At 43.5% G+C, this 21890-nt stretch overlaps 2 protein-coding genes across 3 annotated transcripts; both read left to right on the top strand.

Moving 5' to 3' along the window:
* Window positions 1-438: 438 nt before the first annotated feature.
* Window positions 439-2966, top strand: LOC129097178 (chromobox protein homolog 3-like). Of its 2 annotated transcripts, XM_054605931.1 has the most exons (6): window positions 439-576; window positions 654-710; window positions 1347-1500; window positions 1710-1866; window positions 1994-2088; window positions 2365-2966. In XM_054605931.1, coding segments are annotated over exons 2-6 (534 nt in total). In that variant the 5' UTR covers window positions 439-576; window positions 654-709; the 3' UTR covers window positions 2492-2966. The 2 variants fall into 2 exon arrangements, with proteins under 2 accessions (XP_054461906.1, XP_054461907.1); XM_054605932.1 differs by lacking the exon at window positions 654-710.
* A 4699-nt stretch (window positions 2967-7665) lies between these two features.
* snx10a (sorting nexin 10a) lies at window positions 7666-11119 on the top strand. The gene is made up of 7 exons (XM_054606428.1): window positions 7666-7973; window positions 9337-9409; window positions 9635-9721; window positions 9821-9921; window positions 10046-10144; window positions 10365-10559; window positions 10656-11119. The coding sequence occupies exons 2-7, from the start codon at window positions 9371-9373 to the stop codon at window positions 10729-10731; spliced, it is 597 nt and encodes a 198-aa protein (XP_054462403.1). The 5' UTR covers window positions 7666-7973; window positions 9337-9370; the 3' UTR covers window positions 10732-11119.
* Window positions 11120-21890: the final 10771 nt, after the last annotated feature.

Raw genomic sequence — 21890 nt, 5'->3', positions numbered from 1 at the left:
TGCAATTATTGTATTCGTAGTAATTTGCCTCTGCACTATACTTTTGCTCTGGTTTATGCTTTAAGATGCTTGTTTAAGAAAGGAGATGCACTTATGACTTCTGGTGACTAGTAGTTCTCTTGAATACCTATGTTGAATACACTTCCTGTAAGTCGCTTTGGATAAAAGCGTCTGCTAAATGACTGTAATGTAATGTACCCCTTTTCTGAATAACAAGAATGTAATGGCAGGTTATCCACATGCTTATTTATTCTTTTTGATTGCAAAAAAGAATAAATAAGACATAAACTGAAGGAAAAAAATATATATATGCAAACCAACCACAAATAGTTTCAGACCTCGTGGCTTTGATGAAGTCCCTTGAACCACAACCTTTAAAGGACTTGAGGGCTTAAATATAGTCTTACAAGCGACCAGGTGCAAAGGTAAAAAAAAAAGCGCGTTTCCTCTCTCGGCTTCCGTAGCAGCCCATGACTGTTAGCTTTTGGCGCCTGCTCGCTGCTGCAGACACATAAAGGGAAAGCTGACCGCGTGGCTAGCAGACATCACACAAGCAGCTCCTCTTTTGTTTTAAAGGTACGTATGCAGACACGTCTCTGTGTAAATGATGCTTCATGCAACACGTTTGAGTAATCTTTAATCGATTGATCCAGGCAAACACACGACAGCCTTCTTTTGCAAGTTGGAGCTTGTAGCAGGAAACGCAGAAAGTAAGCCACAACGTTACGTTACCACATGTTTATATACTATTTAAACCTGGCTACACCAGTGCATTGTTAGTGTCTGCCCAGTGCACTGCCATGGCACTGCTAGGTTACAGCCTGTTAGCTCATAGCTAAGCTAGCGGGAAGTAGGAGCTTGTATTTGGGGGTTTTTGTTGCATCTTCGGGCCTTTTAGCATTCCTGCCCTGGCTAGCTAAGCATCACGTAATGTGCTCATTTAAAACGCCACTGCAACATGACTTAATCCACCTTATGTCTTGACACCATCGTTGTTTGCTTTGCACATGACAGTAAATGCAAATCAATGCTCCTCTTCCACGCAGACCTGGAGTCCTCTAACCAGCTAACGCTAGTTAGCTCTTATGCTAACATACCGTTATGTTGTGATTTGGCTAGCATCAAATATTATTTAGCATAACAAGTGCACTTAAGAATTACAAATACTATTTATGTGCACGTTTTTTCTTCCATATATGTTACTGTAAACTCCTCAGTTATGAGAACTAAAGTAGTAACAACCATGTGGTTTACGGCCCCTGTTACTTGTGCAGAGCAGGAACTATGCATGTGAATTATTGGGATGGCATTGGAAAATCTCACTCCTACTTGGTTTTTTTTTTTAGTGCAAAACATGGGCAAGAAGCAGAATACCAAGGGTAAGAAGGATTCAATGGACACACAGGAGGAGCCCGAGGAATTTGTGGTGGAGAAAGTGCTTGACCAACGAATTGCCAATGGGAAAGTAGAATTCTTCCTGAAGTGGAAAGGATTTACAGAGTAAGTTGCCTGTGACACCTGACCCCCGCCGAGCTTGTAAGTGCTTCCCCGGTTTGGGGTTGTGCTCTGCTTTTGTTCATAGTTACTTTTGGTTGCACGAATAAGCTGCCGTTCCGCGTAGAAGCTATTTAAATATGTTTGCATGTGTATGGATTTGATGTTAAGGGGTTGCAAATGGTAACCCACATCCTCCTTCCCTGCTTATTTAGGGCTGACAATACCTGGGAGCCAGAGGATAACCTGGATTGTCCAGAGCTAATCTCAGCTTTTTTAGAAGCACAGAAGAACGTTAAGGAGAAGCCTGCGCCTGTGAAGCGGAAGGCATCAACAGATGAGCCAGAGACAGAAGCCAAGAAAAAAGATGTGGTGAGTTCACTAACATTTTCCCATGCATGTCCAACATACAGACGACAGTATAACCCTCATGTGAACATTCACTTGTTGTTTAGACCACCCAAAAAGTTCTCATATCACTTGTTGTCACATCTTAAAGGCTGAGAAACCACGTGGCTTCGCCAGGAATCTCGACCCAGAACGGATCATCGGCGCAACAGACAGCAGCGGGGAGTTGATGTTCTTGATGAAATGGTGAGAAATTAGACCTTTTCATGTGCATAATGCAAACTATCATTTTTTCACTTCAAACATTAAATGTTCCCATCTGTAAATCCCTTTATTACTAGAAATATATACTCTGACTTTGTTACATCCCTCAGAGATAAGTAAAATATACATTCAGCTATGTAATGCTGTAGTAAAGGAATGTCCGTCCAGTTTACGTAACGCCCTTTTTCTGTATATTTTTCGTAAACGATGGTCCACAGTTGCCGTAATGTTTTTCTCCCCTTTTGTCCTCTTCTTTAGGAAAGACTCAGATGAAGCAGATTTGGTCCCAGCCCGTGAGGCCAACACTCGCTGCCCTCAGGTGGTCATTTCCTTCTATGAGGAGAGATTGACATGGCATTCCTGTCCAGAGGACGAGGCTCAGTAGTACTGTCTTTTGGTCCCTGCAGTCTCCTACCACCCTTTTCCTCAGGACTGAGTTTTCTTCTCTGGCTTGCCTTTTAGTTTTAGCCGTCTTAGTTATTTTTCAAGATGTTTCAGCCCTCGCTTTGTATGGCTGTCAAGGAGAGCTAAGTTGTAAATATTAGCTGAACTGATTCTAAGAGAGAAGGTGGTGGTGTTTTTGGTGTATAATGAAAGAAGTCTTCCGGTTTCATATAATTGATGTATTGGCAGTTTAAAAAACATATTCTTTTGATCAAACCCACCACCATCCTTATTCAAATTTTGTAAATTCTAAAAGGTACTTTGGTCTGTGAAGGTGTCACCCACCTCTTGTGTATCAATCTCCTGTAAGATTCTGTTTTTGTTTTCTACACTAGTGCTAATGTTTTGTTCTAAAAGTGCATTTTGTATACTCTGTCTGTAAATATTATTTGAAGTTCTAATAAAGGTTTTATGTGACCAAATTCCTCGGCTTATTTTTTTATGGTGCCAATGAAATATTTTTAAAATAGATATGCAGATTTTAACCCCCCCCCCCCCCAAAAGTTTAGTTTTAGTCTAGATGATTGGTTTAAAAACTAGAAATGTTGAATAATTAGAGTTTATGTGTTGATTGTAGTGTTTGAAACCTGGAACTGGGTTTATGATTTCGTTAAGCTTTCAAGTTAAATGTTTTATTTTGTTTCAGTGTTACAATTTGGGTTTATTATTGCATTTATAAGAAGAGAGGAGCAGAGCTGTCAACTGATCACCACCTGGTGGTGAGTTGGATCAGGTGGCGGGGGAGGCTGCCGGACAGACCCGGTAAACCCAAACGTGTAGTGAGGGTGAACTGGGAACGTCTGGCTGAGGATCCTGTCCACAAGGTCTTCAACTCCCACCTCCGGAATAATTTCTCGTGCATCCCGGGGGAGGCTGGGGACATGGAAGCCGAGTGGGCCATGTTCAAATCCTCCATTGTGGAAGCTGCTGCTAGGAGTTGTGGTCGGAAGGCGATCGGTGCCTGTCGTGGCGGCAATCCGAGAACCCGCTGGTGGACACCAGCGGTGAAGGAGGCCTTTCGGGCTTGGTTGGCCCAGGGGTCTCCTGAATCAGCAGGCAGGTACCGGTTGGCCAGAAGGGCTGCAGCTGCGGCGGTTGCTGAGGCAAAAACCCGGGTGTGGGAGGAATTCGGCGAGGCCATGGAGAAGGACTTTCGAATGGCCTCAAGGAAGTTCTGGCAAACCGCGAGACGACTCAGAAAGGGGAAACAGGGCTTTTCACAGGCTGTGCTCAGCAGGGGGGGGAGAACTGCAGACCCGGACTGGGGATATTGTCGAGCGGTGGAAAGAACACTTTGAGGAACTCCTGAACCCGACCAACACGTCCTCTGTGGAAGAGGCAGAGTCTGAAGACTCGGGGAAGACTCGTCCATATGCCTGGCGGGGGTCGTTGGTAGTTAAAAAGCTCTTCAGCGGCAAAGCGCCAGGAGTGGATGAGATTCAACCGGAGATGCTAAAGGCTCTGGACATTGTTGGGCTGTCTTGGTTGACACGTCTCTTCACTGTCGCGTGGAAGTCGGGTACAGTGCCTGTGGAGTGGCAGACCGGGGTGGTGGTTCCTATTTTCAAAAAGGGGGACCGGAGAGTGTGCTCCAATTATAGGGGTGTCACACTGCTCAGCCAACCTGGGAAAGTTTACTCCAGGGTGCTGGAAAGGAGGCTCCGTCCGATTGTTGAACCTCAGATTCAGGAGGAGCAATGCGGATTCCGTCCTGGACGTGGAACAGCGGACCAACTCTTTACCCTTGCAGGTCTGTTGGAGGGTGCATGGGAGTTTGCTCATCCAGTCTACATGTGTTTTGTGGACTTGGAGAAGGCCTTCGACCGTGTCCCTCGGGGAGTCCTGTGGGGGGTACTGCGGGAATATGGGGTACCTGGTTCGTTACTACGAGCCATTCGGTCCTTGTATGACCAAAGTGAGAGCTGTGTCCGGATACTCGGCACAAAGTCGAGCTTGTTCCCAGCGCGTGTTGGCCTCCGCCAGGGCTGCCCATTGTCACCAATCCTGTTTGTGATTTTCATGGACAGGATTTCAAGGCGCAGCCGGGGGACCTCAGAGGAGAGTTTCTGGTTTGGGGACCTCAGAATCACATCCCTGCTTTTTGCAGATGATGTGGTTCTGTTGGCCATTCTTCCGGAGAACGTGACCTTCAGCACGCACTGGGGCGGTTCACAGCCGAGTGTGAAGCGGTCGGGATGAGAGTCAGTACCTCCAAGTCTGAGGCCATGGTTCTCTTCCGGAAAATGGAAGCCACCCTTCGTAGGGTGGCTGGGCTCAGCCTTAGAGATAGGGTGAGGAGCTCAGACATCCGGAGGGAGCTCGGAGTAGAGCCGCTGCTCCTTCTGACCTCGCTGACCCAGAACACGCTGGAGAGATTATATATCTCGTCTGGCCTGGGAACGCCTCGGGGTTCCCCAGGAGGAGCTGGAAAGTGTTGCTGGGGAGAAGGACGTCTGGAGGACCCTCCTTAGCTTGCTGCCCCCGCGACCCGGCCCCGGATAAGCGGAAGGAAATGGATGGATGGATGGATATTGCATTTATGGTGGTCCATGTACATGTTCAAATGTGTGTATTCAAAGTGAAATCCCTGCCTTCCAGCCAGCAAACACACACTTAAGACAAAATTTGAAAATATCCGTTTGTGACTACAATCATGACATTTTTCAGCTGGCCCAAGAGGAGATCATGACATGTTTGACTTCTAACATTGAGTGTGTTTTCCTTGTTCTTGTTTCCTGCTTATGACAGGTCAGAGGGTCTAAGATCTTACATAATACTGCTTTATCCTGGAGGCTCATTCATCACTGTGGTGGGAACATCGTGATCGAGCACAGTATGAAAGCTATATAGATGAGAATATATCCCGTCACTCTATTAATACTGACCGTGAATACTGTACATGTAGACAGATGTCCTTGGATATATCCTTTAACTTGTGTACCTGCTTTTGAGGCAAATCTACTTATGTGGTAAAGTACTTACACATACTTAACATACAGCACCACAGTACATATTTTACCAACACAACTTCTACATTTTAATTTTAGAGACATACTAAATGCAGCCATTTTACCAGTTAATTTGTACAGGAAGGAAATGAGAAGCCCAATAATTATGAGGAAGTCCCTCTTCACTTATTTCTAAATTATACGATTTTAAATGCAGGACATTTCCTATTCTCTGACAGAATATCTTTTCATTGTGGCATTGCTACTTTTAACTGAGTAAATAACTTCTACTCCTACCAATCTGACGTGACACTCTAATATCATTAAAGCTCAGTACTACCTCTATCAAACAGCTGAGTTCCGCAGTGATGGGCCTCTTTCGGGCCATGTCGCCAGATGGCAGGGCTACCTCTGCAGCAGTATGGAGAACAGTCTCATGACTGGCATTAGGGCTTGGGAGATGGACTTTGGACCTTTGTGCTTAAGTGTAGATGAAGTTTCTGAGGAAATCACAAGAGTTTTTGGTTTCTGTAGAAATATCCCTCATGACACGTCCCTTAACAGACAAAGTGAAATGGACTTCATCCAAAACACATCAAAGCAGATTAACAGTGTCAAACAGACAAGATTTTGGGGCAAATTAAGTAATTCAAATGTGACATCTTAAATCTGGAATATCTTGATTAAGTCAAACCTTTAATCAACTCAGCACAGTCATCAATTACATGCTAATCTCAGATCATCACATACCAGTTTTACCACTTAGAATGACACCTCCCCAATGAAAACAAGAGTCGAGCCATGGACTTTGTATGCAAATGAGTGGACCATAGCACCCCCCCCCCCCCCTTTTCTTTTTGCAACTGTTACCTAATGTAGAAGAAGTTTGGGCCACATCTCACAAGTTGTGTAAGGCTCCACTCTTGGGCTTAATAGGATTTTGGAATAGGACTCTAGGTAAGAACTTTTTGATGTTTTTATGAAATCCAAGGTGTAATTTCAGGCAATATGTGCAACTTGGATTATTATTCTCCCCATTGTGATGTAGTCTGGGGTGTGTCCTGAAATTTACAGTGATTTGGAATTGTTCTTAGTCAGGAAAGCAAAATTGCTGGTATCCTAAGAGTGACTGGTAGCAAAAATTGACCAATATATTTGATATATCTGATGCTTTGCCAATGTGAGAGAATGCTGAATTGAGAGGGAAACTGTGAAAACCCTGGATGTCTGTTTCCATGAACCATAATGACCATAAAATGTCCCTGACCTTTTGCTTCCATACTGTGTCGCAGTTATTTCTTCTCTCTCAATCGGAAATCCTGGCTTTACCAAGTGACCACAAACTACTCAAGCCACTGACTGCACTCTGCAGAAAACCCACAATGCATTTCTAAATTTCAGGCAGGATTGTCGCATTGCTTTCTTACATAACTGTTGCCTCTGTTATGGTTGGTTGTGAATATCCTTGTCGGGCGTCGCTCAGTGGAGAATTGAACTAGAAGAAGATAAGGTTAAAGGGCACCAGATATTTTATTAGTAATAAAAATGTCCTTTTGGATCCCACATGAATTATATAATGATATAATAGTATAATATAAAATGAGGTATTCTTTGACTCCTAGAAATCAGAAATAAAGTCTGCAAGAAACTACTTGAATTTTCCCCATTATTTTTTATTACATTAAATGTTCAAATACCAATACAGTCTGAAAAAAAATACTAGAATCATACTGTGTGAATGTATATTTGGATAAGAAGTCCTGCAGGTTGCTAAAACTCCCACATTCTCAGAAACAACACAGGACATGAGAATATCTACACATTTTTTATTTGTATTTAAATTTTATTAGGAAAAAGAGATTTTATTTTGTTCTGAGATTGACAAATATTTAGTTTCGTTGTACACTTGTTATTTGGCAAATAAACAAGAAATGGTAGAAGTTCTAGGCTTATTTTTTGTATCCATTTAGATTGGCAAAGTAAAAAATAAAGCTTTAAAACACTGTCTTTAAAAAATACTGCCGATCAATATTATTGTGAATTTATTATTTTAGGTAAAGATTTTATTGATATTATCTGAGGTTCACCTGTCTGTTTCTTTAAACCACATCATTACGTCACCTCCTCCCACCAGGTGATACCATTTAGACTGATCCCACCCAATGAATTAGGTACAGGTGTGCATTGAGGACACAGCCAGCACGTTCATTAAGAGGGCTGATATTGGTTCTCTGTGTCACCCAAGCTTGTTTTTACAAAATTTTATTTTGTCTCTTTTTTATTATGATAGGGACTGTAAGGGACTGAAAACGTGTGAACAAGCACCAAGTCAGAAGGCGCACTAAGTGCGTCCTATTAGGGTTTCTATTAGAAGAAGTTCAGGTCAGGCAGTGCTGAGCCTCAATCCACACCACTGAGCTGCTCCTGTTTGCTCACAAACACGGGATTACTGCACGAGCAGTGAAAACGGGAAAGGTAGGATGAAATCAGAATGTTTTGCTGTTTTGTTGCAGACATTTAGTGTAGTTTTGCAGAAGGTACTTTTCTCCCAAACGTTGGAGCTTCATAACCTTAATCTAATTGGCAAGATGGTAACAGTTATCTGATTATCTTTAAATATATGTATATATGTTTTTATAATCATGTTTGAATGGATTGGTAGTAACTCAATCTACTTATCTAGTTTTTATGAGTTTTATATAAGACCGTATATTATTATACATGAGCTGCCTGGGTTCTGCAGATATATAGCTGAACCCAGGCAGCTTATGTGTCATTTCATTCTGGGTCACTTTTTTTTTTTTCCCCTCCCAGATAGCAAAACAGTGCAAGATGCAGTCACAAAACTTTACAGGTGTTTAGATGAGATCATAAAAGATGGCAGTGTGTGAAGAAGGGGTGTAGGGGGGAAGGGGCCATTTGTGTCCCAGCTGTTGTGATCCAATCCCAATGTTTTTTTGTTGTTTTTTTGTAGTTTTTTTTTTGTTTTTTTCTCTCAAAGCCTAGGACCTGGTGAATCATTTTGCAGCACTGTTACCATAAACAATTGTCATGAACAATAACATGCAGCCAGTAGGACTTATCATAGTGTAGGTCTAATTAGCTGGATATATAATGGCCTATGATTTCAGGGCATGTTTTTCAGAATGTCAGTTTGGATCAAAGTCACTGAGGTCACCTCAGGATTTGTTTGTATGCTATTTATTGATTTACTCTGTTGGACTTTCTCATTAAGGTGTCAAGGGGCAAATGATCTAACACATTGCTTTAGCCTTTAGACAACCCTGTCATGTGAGGGACCACTGTTGTAGGATCTTAAGGTAAAGCTGCATCACGTTTGAACATCCATGCAGTCACTTATCCAAGAAAAGAATGGTGATTCATCAAATTTGCAACGTGTTTAAAAAATAGCTATAGTTCTTAGTTGAATGGGCAAAGAGCTCGGGTTGCTTGTATTTCTGCATGTTGTGGCCCAAAAAAGGATTTATTTGTTTCCAACTCTTTTGGTGTGCGTTTCCAAATTAAAGTGTTTGGGTCAAGATTTCCCCTCGAGCTAAATCCTTCTTGACCTTTGATCCCCTTTAACCGACATCCGCTCCAAATGTTTGCACTTTTGAGTCCTTGCGGTATTAATCGCCAACCAAAACAAAGGAACATGGATATTAATTGCTGCATTAACTGTTTTACTGTTTCCTGTTTCTGCTGCAATGTAACATTTGACTAAATGTTTTTGCATTTACTCTGTAGTTTTTCCATGGGTGATGACAGGCAATAGCAGGCTAGAATTATGCTAAAATAATCAATTAACGGCTATTTTTTTTTTCTCCATCTCTGGCAGGTCTTTTTTTTTTTTTTTTTTTTTTTTACCAACAATGGACAAAATGCGACACAACCTGTCTATCTGTCAAACTGTAAGTGGTCAAGCATGCTCCTCACTTACTCTCCTTGTCTGTATTTGTGCATTCAAAACCAATTTACCATTTTGACAAGGTCCCAAAATTGAGGACCAGTAGAAAATGGTGTTGATTAAACACGTATTGTTTTTTTTATTTTTATTTAAAACAAATGCATCTTGGCAACACATTTTTCGTTTAATGGGAGCCTGGTCTTCAATATTGTGTTTTTTTTTTGCATAGGAGTTTATCAGCATTTGTGTTCGGGATCCAAGGCTTCATAAAGATGACCTCTGGCACACACACGTTGACTATGAGATCTGTATACATGTAAGTCCCACAAGGGAGATAACTTTATTTTTTTTTGGGATGGGGGGGTCATTTTTACTTTATATGCTGAGTCTATTAAATTGTTGTCTCTCCTTGCAGACCAATAGCATGTGCTTTCGAAAGAAGACTTCCTGTGTAAGACGGCGTTACAGCGAGTTTGTTTGGCTGCGTCATTGTCTGGAACAGAATGCTCTGATCATGTATGTTCACACCTCAGATTCATATTTATTTACATGTTGGGTTACTTTAATAAGTTAGATGTCCATTGTTTCTGACTTAAATGAGCATGCATTAAGTTTTCCCTTTTCTTTGCTCTCCTTCCAGGGAGTTACCCAAGTTGCCGCCCTGGAATCCTTTCTTCAGCATTAAGAACACAGAGCAGGTCTTTCAGAGGATGAAGGGCTTCCAGGAGTTTTTAGAAAGGTGAGTTGCTGTACAGTTAAAGGAATGGCAGCAACCAAATGCATTGCCTTTATAGTGATACCCATTTACGACCCCTCCTGCTCTTAAGAATGAATCTGCTGAAAACAAGAGCACTTTTGGACCCCGAAGTTGACCTTGCTCCACACTTTCTAAACTATTTTCAAAAGTCTGCATTCACCTTTTTTAAATTGTGCCTTTTTTAATGTCCTTCCTTCTCCAGTGTTCTTTATATGCCATTGTTGCTATCAGACAGTCGACTCCATCTGTTCCTCCAGTCAGACCTCAGCATCACAAAGATGGAAAGGTGTGCCATTGGTAAGACCAGGTACACAGTGGCTGAAGCCATACAGCGTTCCAGCAGCGGTTACATCAGCAGACAGGAGAACAAGGCCAGCTGTGACTCTGACTGTGAAAGGTATGATCTTTGACATAATGGTTTAGAAGTTTTATAAGATTAGTTTTCAATCTCTGATGCTTTATTGACCCCTCCATGCCTTTCCTCCCACTGCAGCTCTTCTTCGTCAGGCTTCGGACTGAGTGTGGACACTCATGTGAGAGTGAGCCCCATCCCCTTCTTGGAGTCTTGACAGAGACCCGAAGCTGTTCAGCTGTCCTCGGAACTCCTTATCAGACTCTTTGCGCCCTGACACACAGCAGTTGTGCTTGATCAACTGGTTTGTGATACATGGAGCTATTGCTTTCCTTAACTTCCAAAGATTACAAACTTTGCTTTTAGCCATTTGTTTAGTTCATTATTCCCCTTTCAGCATTTGTTTTAATAATTTGCTTAAGTTTTCTCTTCAAGCATGTAATTGAGATTTAACTTGGCGTGCTTGGGAGGGGAAAAAAAGTTTTTAAAAGATTTGATTTCTTAAATATTTACAATGTATATATTTTTATCTGCACTGAAGCTGTACTGAGATTAGCCAGGGATACGTCTTGAATTGTCGACCAGATTTTAAGAATCATTTGAATGCTTTTATGATTTGTTAATGGATGAATAAATTGTCTTTTTGAAATATAATTTCAATGTTTTGTGTATATACTTCTGAATCTGGGCAGCACTTTTCTTTAGCCTTGAAGTTTAACTGAATTCAGTGCAACAGTCCTGCGTTGTTGTAACCGCCCAGTAGAGGGAGCGTAGACATCACAGGACCTCAAACTGCTGGGTAAATGCAGTAAGGGGATGTAAGTCTATAATGCTTAATTTACACTGTAGTTGATTATTAACTCATCATTATTATAATTTTAAAGTTATCTTTAAACCTATCTAACTAAACTGAACCTTACAACCTTCCCAAAGGCAGGAATAACTGCCCAATTGTTTTTATCAGACGGCATGTTTTGAACTGGGTTTATGTAGATAAGTCTTCCAGTAGTAGTTCCCTTTGCTGCTTTCTAAAAGCTAGAATCGTGCTACTTTGGATTGGTGTCGATGCAGCCTATCTACCAAGTGTGTTTAGCAGATGTGTGTTGGATTTTAAACATCTGCCGGGTTGAGATTTTGATGAGAAAGAGACCCATTGCTGGTCACATTTTATCCCTGTGTCACTTCTGTCCCAGGTGAAATTAACTAATTAAAGGAGGACCGTGAATTAATTTAACTGACAGACTTTAGGGAATCACCTGCAAGAAACAAGACTGCTTCAAACTGAGTTACAGGGATTGGGGAGTGCAGGACAGCCCTGTAAATTGAAAGCTGATGAAAGAAGCAAAGGCTCATTAAAGTAGACAGCAGCTGTCCTCACCCACTCCTCCCTCCACCCAACTGGTGGACTGACATGGGCTGGTCCAACAGTAAACCTGGCCTGTCCCCTGTCTCTGTCCCCTGCTCTCCTTCCCCTGGATGGTGCTGTCTCCCTGTGCGCACAGGCCATAATGAAGCTGTCAGTGACTTCACACACCAGCCACTGAGCTGTATTCATCTGCTGAACACACAGAATCAGACACACAGATGCACACAAACACTGGCGTGTCTGAAAACGCACTGAAGTCTGTGAGCACAAAAACACACAAGCATATTCTGTATAAACTAGTGGAAAAGATGCGGCTGAAAGAACATTTTCTCTCGAGTCCCACTGCTTTGAGCTCTCCATCTCGGTTTGTTGTTAAGGTTTGACCTTATCAACTTACCCCATGACAGCCATACAGCGTGACACACACACACACATAAACACACATTATGTTGGTTCAGAGTCAGTCAATTTTCTGTCAAAATGAAATGGAATCTCAAGTGGTGGCATCTTGTGTTTTTGTGTGTGTACATGCACGCATCTGCCTTTTCGTAGCGGAGAAGGTCTAGCATTTTGTTATTGAGTATTCACGGAACATGTCTATTTCAGCTCTGTAATTTATAACTCAATTTCCAGTGTGCATTGATGCGCTTCATACCTCCAAAACACCAAACAAAGCCCAAACCCAATTGTATTTCAAAGCAATTAGGGTGTCCACTGAGTTGTGAACGGCCCACGTTGCGGTGGCTCTGGGCCCGTGTGATATTTTTAATTGTTAATTTTCTGTCACATTAGTCAACTTCAGTGCCTCTGGACAGGTGACCGAGCTCCTGTAGGCAACACATAAAGCGATACAGAACATAATCTCAGGTTTTTGATGCAGCGTAGAGGATGGCATTTTATGAGCAGGGGGGAAAAGGTTCCGCTGTACGTGACGAGTTAAATGACGAGATGGTATATCATATTTACAGCTGTTTTATGGTAGGAATCTTTCTAATGCTTTTCAATATGTGTGGTGGCTGTCAATATTAGTATTCGTTTATGAGTCTAAATTATTAACTCATTTACACTTTAACCTGAAGCCACCACAGGGAATGGCTTCACCTCCTCGACCCTACAAAAGCCAAACAATGGCAAAATCTATAGAAGCAATTATTTTGTGACTCTCACCCTGGCCCTGCGCTTACTTTTGCTCCCATAGTGTCTTTCCACCTCTCTTCCTCTTCAATCTTTAATTCCCTCTCTCTCTCAACCCTCATCATCTCTCTGAAGACTGCTAAGTTAATTAGCTGTTCTCTTTTGTAGTTTTATTTTTTGCCAACGCCGCAGGTACCAGCTCACTGTACATTGGCTGTCTTAACTGTCGAGGAAGGAGGCCCGGGTCTCGACCTCGCAGCCGTCTCCTCTTCCTATCTACTCTCCTTTGCGCCGGGCGACGGGAGGGGTCAAAGGTAACGACTTGCATTGTATTTGTGATTATTACCTCTAAAGTGCTATTGCATAGAGCATCATTAAAAGTCAATGCCTCTCCCTCCAACCCCATCATCGCACGGCTAAAACACACACACTCATTTTGCACGCACTCCGCACATCACCAGCCATTTAACAGCTAAAATACGACCCGTGTGCAGATAAATGTCACAGGGCCATCTATCTGCGAGAGTTAAAAGTCGGCTAATGGAGATGACATATTAGCGGCCCAAATGACGGCTATAAAAGCTCCCTCCATACCTAGCAGCGCCGCCCGGCCACTGTGACTGCAACAGGATACGCCACTGGCACTGCAACTATCTGTCTGCAGAAAGCAGGAGAGGAATGGAGGGTGATGTCATATCTAGATGGAGTTCCTTTGATCCAATATATTCTGCAGGGTTCAGGTCTTTGAAGCAATGATTGGGGGAATAACGACTCTAAGACAGATGGGGCATATTTACCGAGGGCCACGGTGTAATGCAGTATCACACGCACTCAACATAACACTTCTGATGTAATGCTAATGACCTCTCACCTTTGACCTTTCACAGAGTAGTCGGTCAGAAAATATGAGCCAGTCAAGGACTGTGTGTGTGTGTGTGTGTGTGTGTGTGTGTCAACAGCAAACTGCCAACAAAATCAATACCATTCTACAATCCTACTTGAAGATCCTCCACAGGTATTTGTTCACCTCCTCTCCTCCTCCTCCTCCATCCCTCCTATCTCTTTATTAATTACCCTTCTCTGTCCATGCGTGTCTTTCTTTCTCTGAGTGAATGGAGCAGTTGTAATTGCTTCTCTCTGGAGCAGTTAGAAGCGGCACAAAGGAACCGTATAGAAACCACATTTGCATTCAAGATGAGCTGAGACGGAGGGGAGGGAGGGAGCACTGCCCTCCTGCCCTATACTGAGCAGCACCACTTACCCTGTCTTTCTCTCTCTCCTCTCTCCCTCCTTCTCTCATCCATTGTCTCCCTCTCTCCATCCCCTCCCTCCACCTTATCTACTCCCACCACCCCCCAGCTCCTCCCTTTAGCAGCATGACTCCCCTTGCATTGTCTTTCCAGAGAGTTCCAAGGTCGACGGGAGCTTGCTCATCAGAGCAGGGTATTGTACACTTAGTGCTGCTATGGACGAGCTAATTTGTGCGTGCGAGTGTGTGCATAATCATGGATGTGTGTGTCTGTGTGTGTGTTTGTGCATGTCCCGAGGCCTGCATATGTGAGCATATATGTGAAGAAATACCTGGTTGTGTGTGTGTGTGTGTGTGTGGTGTGTGTGTGTGTGGTAAGAGGGGTGAAGGAGGGCAGGCTGTAATTATAACTCATAAGCTCAGAATTGCAATTTTTATAACCACCAATATCTCACCACCTCTTAGACCTGCGCCATCACTCTCACTCACCCCTGTGGAGCACACAGCATACACACACACAGACACACACACACACACACACACACACACACACACACACACACACACACACACACACACACACACACACACACACACACACACACACACGACTCTAGAGGGCTCTTCTTTTCCAGCTTGATAAGCATTTCTCGTTTGTTTCACCGTTTTGATCAATACAGTTAAAACGCCAAACCAAGCATAATTAGGTCTGAGATGGCTCCCACTGTGACTGAATAGGCTTCACCTAGGGAGGTGCTCACCATTATCATCATCACTCTACATGTGTGTATGTGTGTGTGATTGGTCACAGCGTGATCTAATAGAATTGACAAAGTGCACATCGGGGCGTGGATTAAAGGAGAACTCTGAGCTATAGGTTGATTTAAGCAGGTGATGGAGTTGCCGATCCACTGTGATTTCACTCACCTCCGTCTTCATTCCCATAATCATTTAGACAACCTTTACAATGCATCTCTGCCAGCAGGTTCATTTCAATATGTTATAGGCCTCCTCAATCACTTTTTATTGGTTTATTTACTCAGAACGATACATAGATGGAGACCATAGAGATCATAAATTGTCCACCATTACCATTATACACAGTGAAGTGATTCTCCTTTGTTCTATAATCCAGGGTGAACACCTTTGTCAAATCTATTTGAGACAGTAAAGAAGGACGGCTTCAGGTACTTGGTGCACATAAACTCTCACATCCATTGCATTTACCCCTCATTAATAGTAGACTAAGCATTAGGAGCTCCCTGTATATCATTTTTTGTGAACAATTTCTCAATTGATACCCCCAAAAATGTGAATGTCCCCGTCTGCAATAGTGTTATTCTTTTATCACCTGTGGCTTCTAGTTTCCACATTATCTTGCAAGAGTTAGTGCCCATTTTTTTCAAATTACAGAAGTTTCATTCTTGTATAAAATTCTGATTGGAATAGACTGAAATTCTTCAAGGGCTGCAAGTAACGTAACTGCTCTTTCAACCTGCAACTTGTAGATGGCATTCATACCATCCTTTTATCTCTTCCTGCTCTATTAAAGAAGAAGACAAAAAGAGAAATGTGTCGTGTCCAAGGGCAGATGACAGTGAAAGTCTTGTCAACATAAACTGAAGTTTTAGCTGAATTGTCCCTTTAAAGACAGGGCACATTGAGACGACATCTCAATTCTGATCATAGACACAAAGAGCTTAATATGATGTGTGGCAGAGTGTGGTTTTGTGTGTTTGCAGGGTTGCACAGGTGTCTATGAGAGAGAGAGACAGAGAGAGAGAGAGAGAGAGAGAGAGACCCAAACTGCCACAGTTTGGGGGGATAATTTCAAAGTATGGCGTATGTTGTGCATTTGTATGCATCTACAAGCATTCGTGTATGTGTGTCTCTGTGTGTGTGTGTGTGTGTGTGTGTGTGTGTGTGTGTGTGTGTGTGTGTGTGTGTGTGTGTGTGTGTGTGTGTGTGTGTGTGTGTGTGTGTGTGTCGGGGAGGACGCGAGGCGGGAGGAGGATTTAGACCCATCATAAAGGAATTCTCCCCCCAGCCCGTAGCTCATCCCGACACTTTTATGCCTTTTTATTTTCAGGCCCATTGCAGCCAAGCCCAGAGATGTGATTTATACTGCCTGGCAGCATGGGCACTGCAGCAGGAAAGACAGATGGAAGGAGAGGAGGAAAGGAGGAGGGGGGGGGGGGAGGGGGAGGGGGAGGGGGGAGGGGAGGGGAGGAGGAGGGGGGTTACCAGGGAGTTGCCGAGGGAAAGAGGGAAAAGGGTGGTGTGTGCGGAGTGGGGGGGGGGGTAATAAAAAAGGAAAAGATGAGGATGAGGGTCAGAAGAGAAAGAGAAGAGACAGAAGTGAGGGGTTGAGAAAGGCAAAAGGAGAGAAAGGAAACTAAAAATCTCTTTGATTTTGTGTAGAGGAGCTCTCCCCTCATCTCCTTCTTTTCCTCCTCGCTTCCTCTCTGCCACATCTTCACCTCTACATCTCTCTCTCTCTCTAATGAGTTATTGGCCCTGTCTGAGTCAGGAAGAGAAGCCCCATCTCTCCACCAAACTGGCGCCCTGACAGCCTAAATCACCCCCTGCTCCCCCAACCCTCCATCCCCCCATTCCTCTATTTCCCCCCCCACCCCAGGCGACTGGGACACTCCTCCTCCTCCTCCTTCTCCTCCTCCTGCTTGCCTCACGCCTGCCTGAGGTGTGTGAAACCTTCATGCTGCTCCCATTGATTGGGATGGGAGGTATTGGGAGGGGGAGCGTTTGACGGGCTCAGGTCTGAGGCAATGAGGAAGACGAGGAAGACGAGGAGGCCGCCACCCACAAAGAGACAGCTCACTTACAGGGAACATGGTGGGGGGTGGAGGCGGGTGCAGGAGATGCGTAGACAGAGGTGGCGGACAGAGGTGGCAGGGTTGTGAAATGGAAGGCTGGTGAAAGCCATGGAAGGAAAGGCGCTGATCTTGATGTTGCATTCAGGTGCATGCTCTGAATACGTGTGTGTGTGTGTGTGTGTGTGTGTGTGTGTGTGTGTGTGTGTGTGTGTGTGTGTGTGTGTGTGTGTGTGTGTGTGTGTGTGTGTGTGTGTGTGTGTGTGACACCTGCCAGCCAGTGTGGCGGTTGTGCTGTCTCTGTGCTGTTACATCCCTCTCTGTCACCCAGCCGCCTGAGAGGAGATGAGCTGCCATGCCGACTGTCATTCATCCATCACAAAAGACAGCACACACTCACAAACACACACACACCCACGCATCCACACACTCTCCCTTGGATAGCAAGCAAAACACACTTTTTTATGATTTCATCTAAATTTCCACTTTGAAAAAAAAACACTTCTTTGGTCTCTGTCGATACATTTTTCTCCTCTTCTCCGTTTCTGTCTCTATTCACAACCATAACTGTCACAGAAGTATTTTAGAGAAGGAATTGCCTCCCAAATTCGGCTCTAAATGAGAGCAGGGACTGCTGAAATGCCTTTGGTTTATTACCTCATTAATCTGTGGTTATTTCGCCCAGAGACTTCAAATCTGAAACTGAGCGCTCCTATCTGTCTGATTCAATGCATCCTGTGTAATCTCGAAAGAGAAATGCATGCTATCAAAAGCAGAGGGGCACATTGGTATAATCTAGGGTCAGTTGTAACATCAGTTGGGGTTAATTGTAACAATCATAAAAAGTGCTCATTTTCTAATTAAATTGTAATTACTTTTGTCATTAATTTTAATGGGGTCATTAATAATGTCTCACCAACAGAATCACGCATGCTGCATGCCTCTGTGTGTTTGAGAAAGCAAATACGGATCTATGCATGTTTGTCTCTAGAGCTTAAATACAAAACAGCATGACACCAAATTAGAATCTCAGTCTTGGGTAACTGATGTTTTTCCCAAAATGCAGCGGCAGGGCTCATGTCACTTGGTTTAATGTAAATTGAAATTAGAGACAAGAGTGGCAGCAGGAATTTGTTTGTCGAAAAACAATGTTTGTTTGTTTGTTTGGATTAGCACATGTAATTATGGTTTTTGTGTCTGTGCCTTTCACTAACAACTGAACTGACATAAACTGACAAAATGCTGTCTTGCATGACAATAAAGCAAGTGTCAGTATGTTAGGGTTCATCTTCATGCAGTTGCTTGAATTTGTTGCTTCAAAAATAGGATATTTAAAAATAGGATAATTTTTTTTTTTTAAAGCATAAGACTGGCGTTATTCTGTGTATTTGATATTACCTAAAGGACAAAAGTCTGTCTTTCAATACTTTCAAACTTCCCACCTCTGTCTGTGCCCCATGCCTATAGTCATTCCTTCTAATGTAAGTCTTTCAAAACTGAAAAAAAAAAATGGTTCAGCATTTTCCTGAAACACCTGGACATTTCCTTGGGACTTTTTTCTGATTCATAATGATACACATTTGTGACGGCAGCAGGACTGTGTATGCGGGTTCACTTCAAATAGACTAAAGTGTGCATATGCAATTAAATAAAGTACCATGTCACCTAGTGCAACAGTGTGGCTCATTGATGTGTTTTTAATAGTTTTTGGACAACAGTGGCGGTATATTTACCTTTACGGCAAGTGGATTCTCGCAATGTCATGAGAGCATGTGAGCATCGTTGAATCGCATTTCCCACAAAAAAACAAACTGATGCTATTACAGCATGCGCTTACCTCTTCAGGAGGCACTTTCTTTTGTTTAGAACAGACAGTCGCTTCTCTGTGTCATCGCACACACCTTAGCCATGCTCATAGCTGCCAGTAGCTCCAGAATGAATGCTGATTGGTCTGTGCTCCTAATGGACACAAACACATTACTTGAAGCCTTAGAATAGAGTCTTGTATTCTCGCGTGATCTTGTGACATCGCGAGGCACCAGCTACCGTGCAATGTAAAAAGCATGAATCACACGGAAAATCTATTCACAAACTAACTAATATTTTGACATTGCTGTGTTATTTTTTTTTTGTTGTATTGGTAAACTAAAACAGAGGGTTAGTGAAAAACCACTCCCTTCTGCTCAAAACCCCATGCTCCCCCCCTTACAGAAGAAGCAAATTAAAAACATCTCTCTCCGTAGCTCCCTCCAACCCCCTGCCCTTTGTGGGAGGAGCATTGTCATCTCAGAAAGGTCGGAGGTCTCCTAATTTTTTTTGTGTTTTTTAGTTGAAGTCTGCTTGGCTGATGACGAGGCAATATTTTTCCACCTGGTAAAGATGATAACACAGTTTATGGACATGAAGATACTGATTGTTTTCACACTGTCACCATAGGTTGTCCCATACCTGCTGAGTAAATGTGTTGCAGTCACTGCTTGTTGTTTCCTCAGAAAGTCTGAGCCACCCCTTTTGTGTTTTTACTTACAAAGGACTAGCCGATGCATTGGGTTTTATTTAACCGTAACAATCAGCTGGCTCTGGAGTTGTTTTAACTTGGCACAATTTATAGCCGCTCTAATTGCTTGCCCATCCTGTCTCATGCCGCATATCTTTGAACGAACAAACACGTTTCTCCAACAGCTCTTCGTCGTAGGCCTAACAGCCCTTACTAGCACGATGAATTTGATAAATCCCCTTATCGCCCCGGGAGACAATTAAAGCGCATGTGACAGGGGTCCCTATCTCCGCTCTCCTCCTGTAGCGCTTCATTTAGAAGCCATTTGTCTCCGCTATGGATTTCCTATTTTTAATGGCGTGCGTATGCAGGGGTCGGGGCCGTGCTGAATAATAGATGCCTTTCGCTCCCTCTCTTTCCTTTTCATTCCCTCTCTCGCCCATTTCCTCATCGCTAGGCCCCATGGGAGGGTGTCGGTGTCACTCTGGAACCCAAGGTGCAGCGCTCCTGGTGCTCTCCAGATTCTGGCAGGAGGCTATTCAATCTAGCGGGCAAGGCCTTTTGGTGAAAGCCAGCAGCAGACAGTGAGCTGATATCAACGGGCACACGTTAACCCTCAGCCCCCCCCGCTCCCTCCCCACCTCCCCAGTAAAGGACGTTTATCAGAGAAAGCGGGGCCGCTGCGCAGTGAGGTGATATATCGCCCTGGCCGAACGCGTATGAATAGACTAGTAATTATCCCGTTAAAAGGGTGGCCAGACAAAGAGGGAGCCTCGCTATAATTTAAATTGTTTTGTTTCCCCCACAGTCGAGGCCTGGCCCGCTGACTGACATCACGGAATGGGAAAAGTGAGCCTATTTATAGCCTGAGACGTTCAGCTAATTGCAGAATTTAATAAGGTTTCTGGAAGAGTGGGTTCTGTAAAAGCCATAGGCCTGCACCTCCTCTCAAGTCTGCTCTTATATCTCCTTCACATCTTTCTTTACCTCTGCAGTTCTGCTTGTGCCCATATTTCTCTCCTTATCTTACGCTTCAACCCATCCTCCCATCTTGCCATCTTCTATCCTACCATCTTTACTTTTTATAGCATCTTGACCTCTCCCCGCACCTTACCTCCCAGCAACCCCTCAATTTTTCTCCCTTTCCTCATCCTGTTATCTCCTATCACATAAACTCTACCTTAGACTAATACTGCTCTCAGTTTGCTTGCGTGACTCTGATTGTGTGATTCTCGACATGTCACAGTGGCTTAAGGTGTGCATGGATGTGTGTATGTGTCCATGATTGCAAGTGAAGATGCGTCCGAGTGTGTGTGTGCCTGTGGTCTCATCTGGTCCGCGTGAGACAGGGGTAATTGAGCTCAGAGGGTTTTCTGTCTTTGGTGGCAGAGGGGAAATTGGAATCTTCAGAATTCATTAGAGAGACCCTCTCAGCGAGTGTGTGTGTGTTTTGTTGTGTGTGTGTGTATCTGTGTGTGTGTGTGTGTGTGTGTGTGTGTGTGTGTGTGTGTGTGTGTGTGTGTGTGTGTGTGTGTGTGTGTGTGTGTGTGTAATGTATGCATGTTTGTATTAGTGACAGATCCAGAGGGGAAAAAGGCATTAGGGGTAAAGGAGTATCTGTAACAACGAGCATGCAGCGAATAAAGAGTATAAATATAAAGCCACAAATTAACTGAATTCTTGCTTTGAACTGTATTTGTTGGTATATGTATATGTGTGTGTGTGTGTGTGTGTGTGTGTGTGTGTGTGTGTGTGTGTGTGTGTGTGTGTGTGTGTGTGTGTGTGTGTGTGTGTGTGTGTGTGTGTGTGTGTAGAGTCCCTGGTATATTGGCTCTCTGACACTTACTGACTGAGTACCTTCATAGACTGCAGGGGAAATGGGGAGAAAGAAAAGAAGGAAGGTGAGCGTAGACTCTGAGAGAGAGGGGGAACAGCAGGTAGCCAACGGCAGATGGTCTCATGCTTCCTCCCTGCAGAGCTATCACTCTCCTCTCTCTCTCTCTGCACCCCCGCCTCACGTTCATTGCTGCATCAAAAGTCGGATAATGTATCACCTCACCCCAGCGTCCTTGGTCATATATAGTGTTTACCTTATTTACTGTCTTATACTTAACTCATACCTTCTGTTGGCAGGGTTGTGTAGGGTTAACTTGATTTCTGTCACTTGTGTGGTATTGTTATTGTTACAGGATAATACTGGTGACATTCCATATTTCTCCTATTGTCAACAAATCTCATAAAAATATCAAAACCCATAGTGAATTTATACTACTTGCAAGTATTGCCTGTGTGGACAAAG

This window comes from Anoplopoma fimbria, chromosome 10 (genome assembly GCF_027596085.1).
Source record: "Anoplopoma fimbria isolate UVic2021 breed Golden Eagle Sablefish chromosome 10, Afim_UVic_2022, whole genome shotgun sequence".
In the NCBI taxonomy this organism is placed as follows: Eukaryota; Metazoa; Chordata; class Actinopteri; order Perciformes; family Anoplopomatidae; genus Anoplopoma; species Anoplopoma fimbria.
This window is presented reverse-complemented; position numbering and strand designations above follow the sequence as displayed.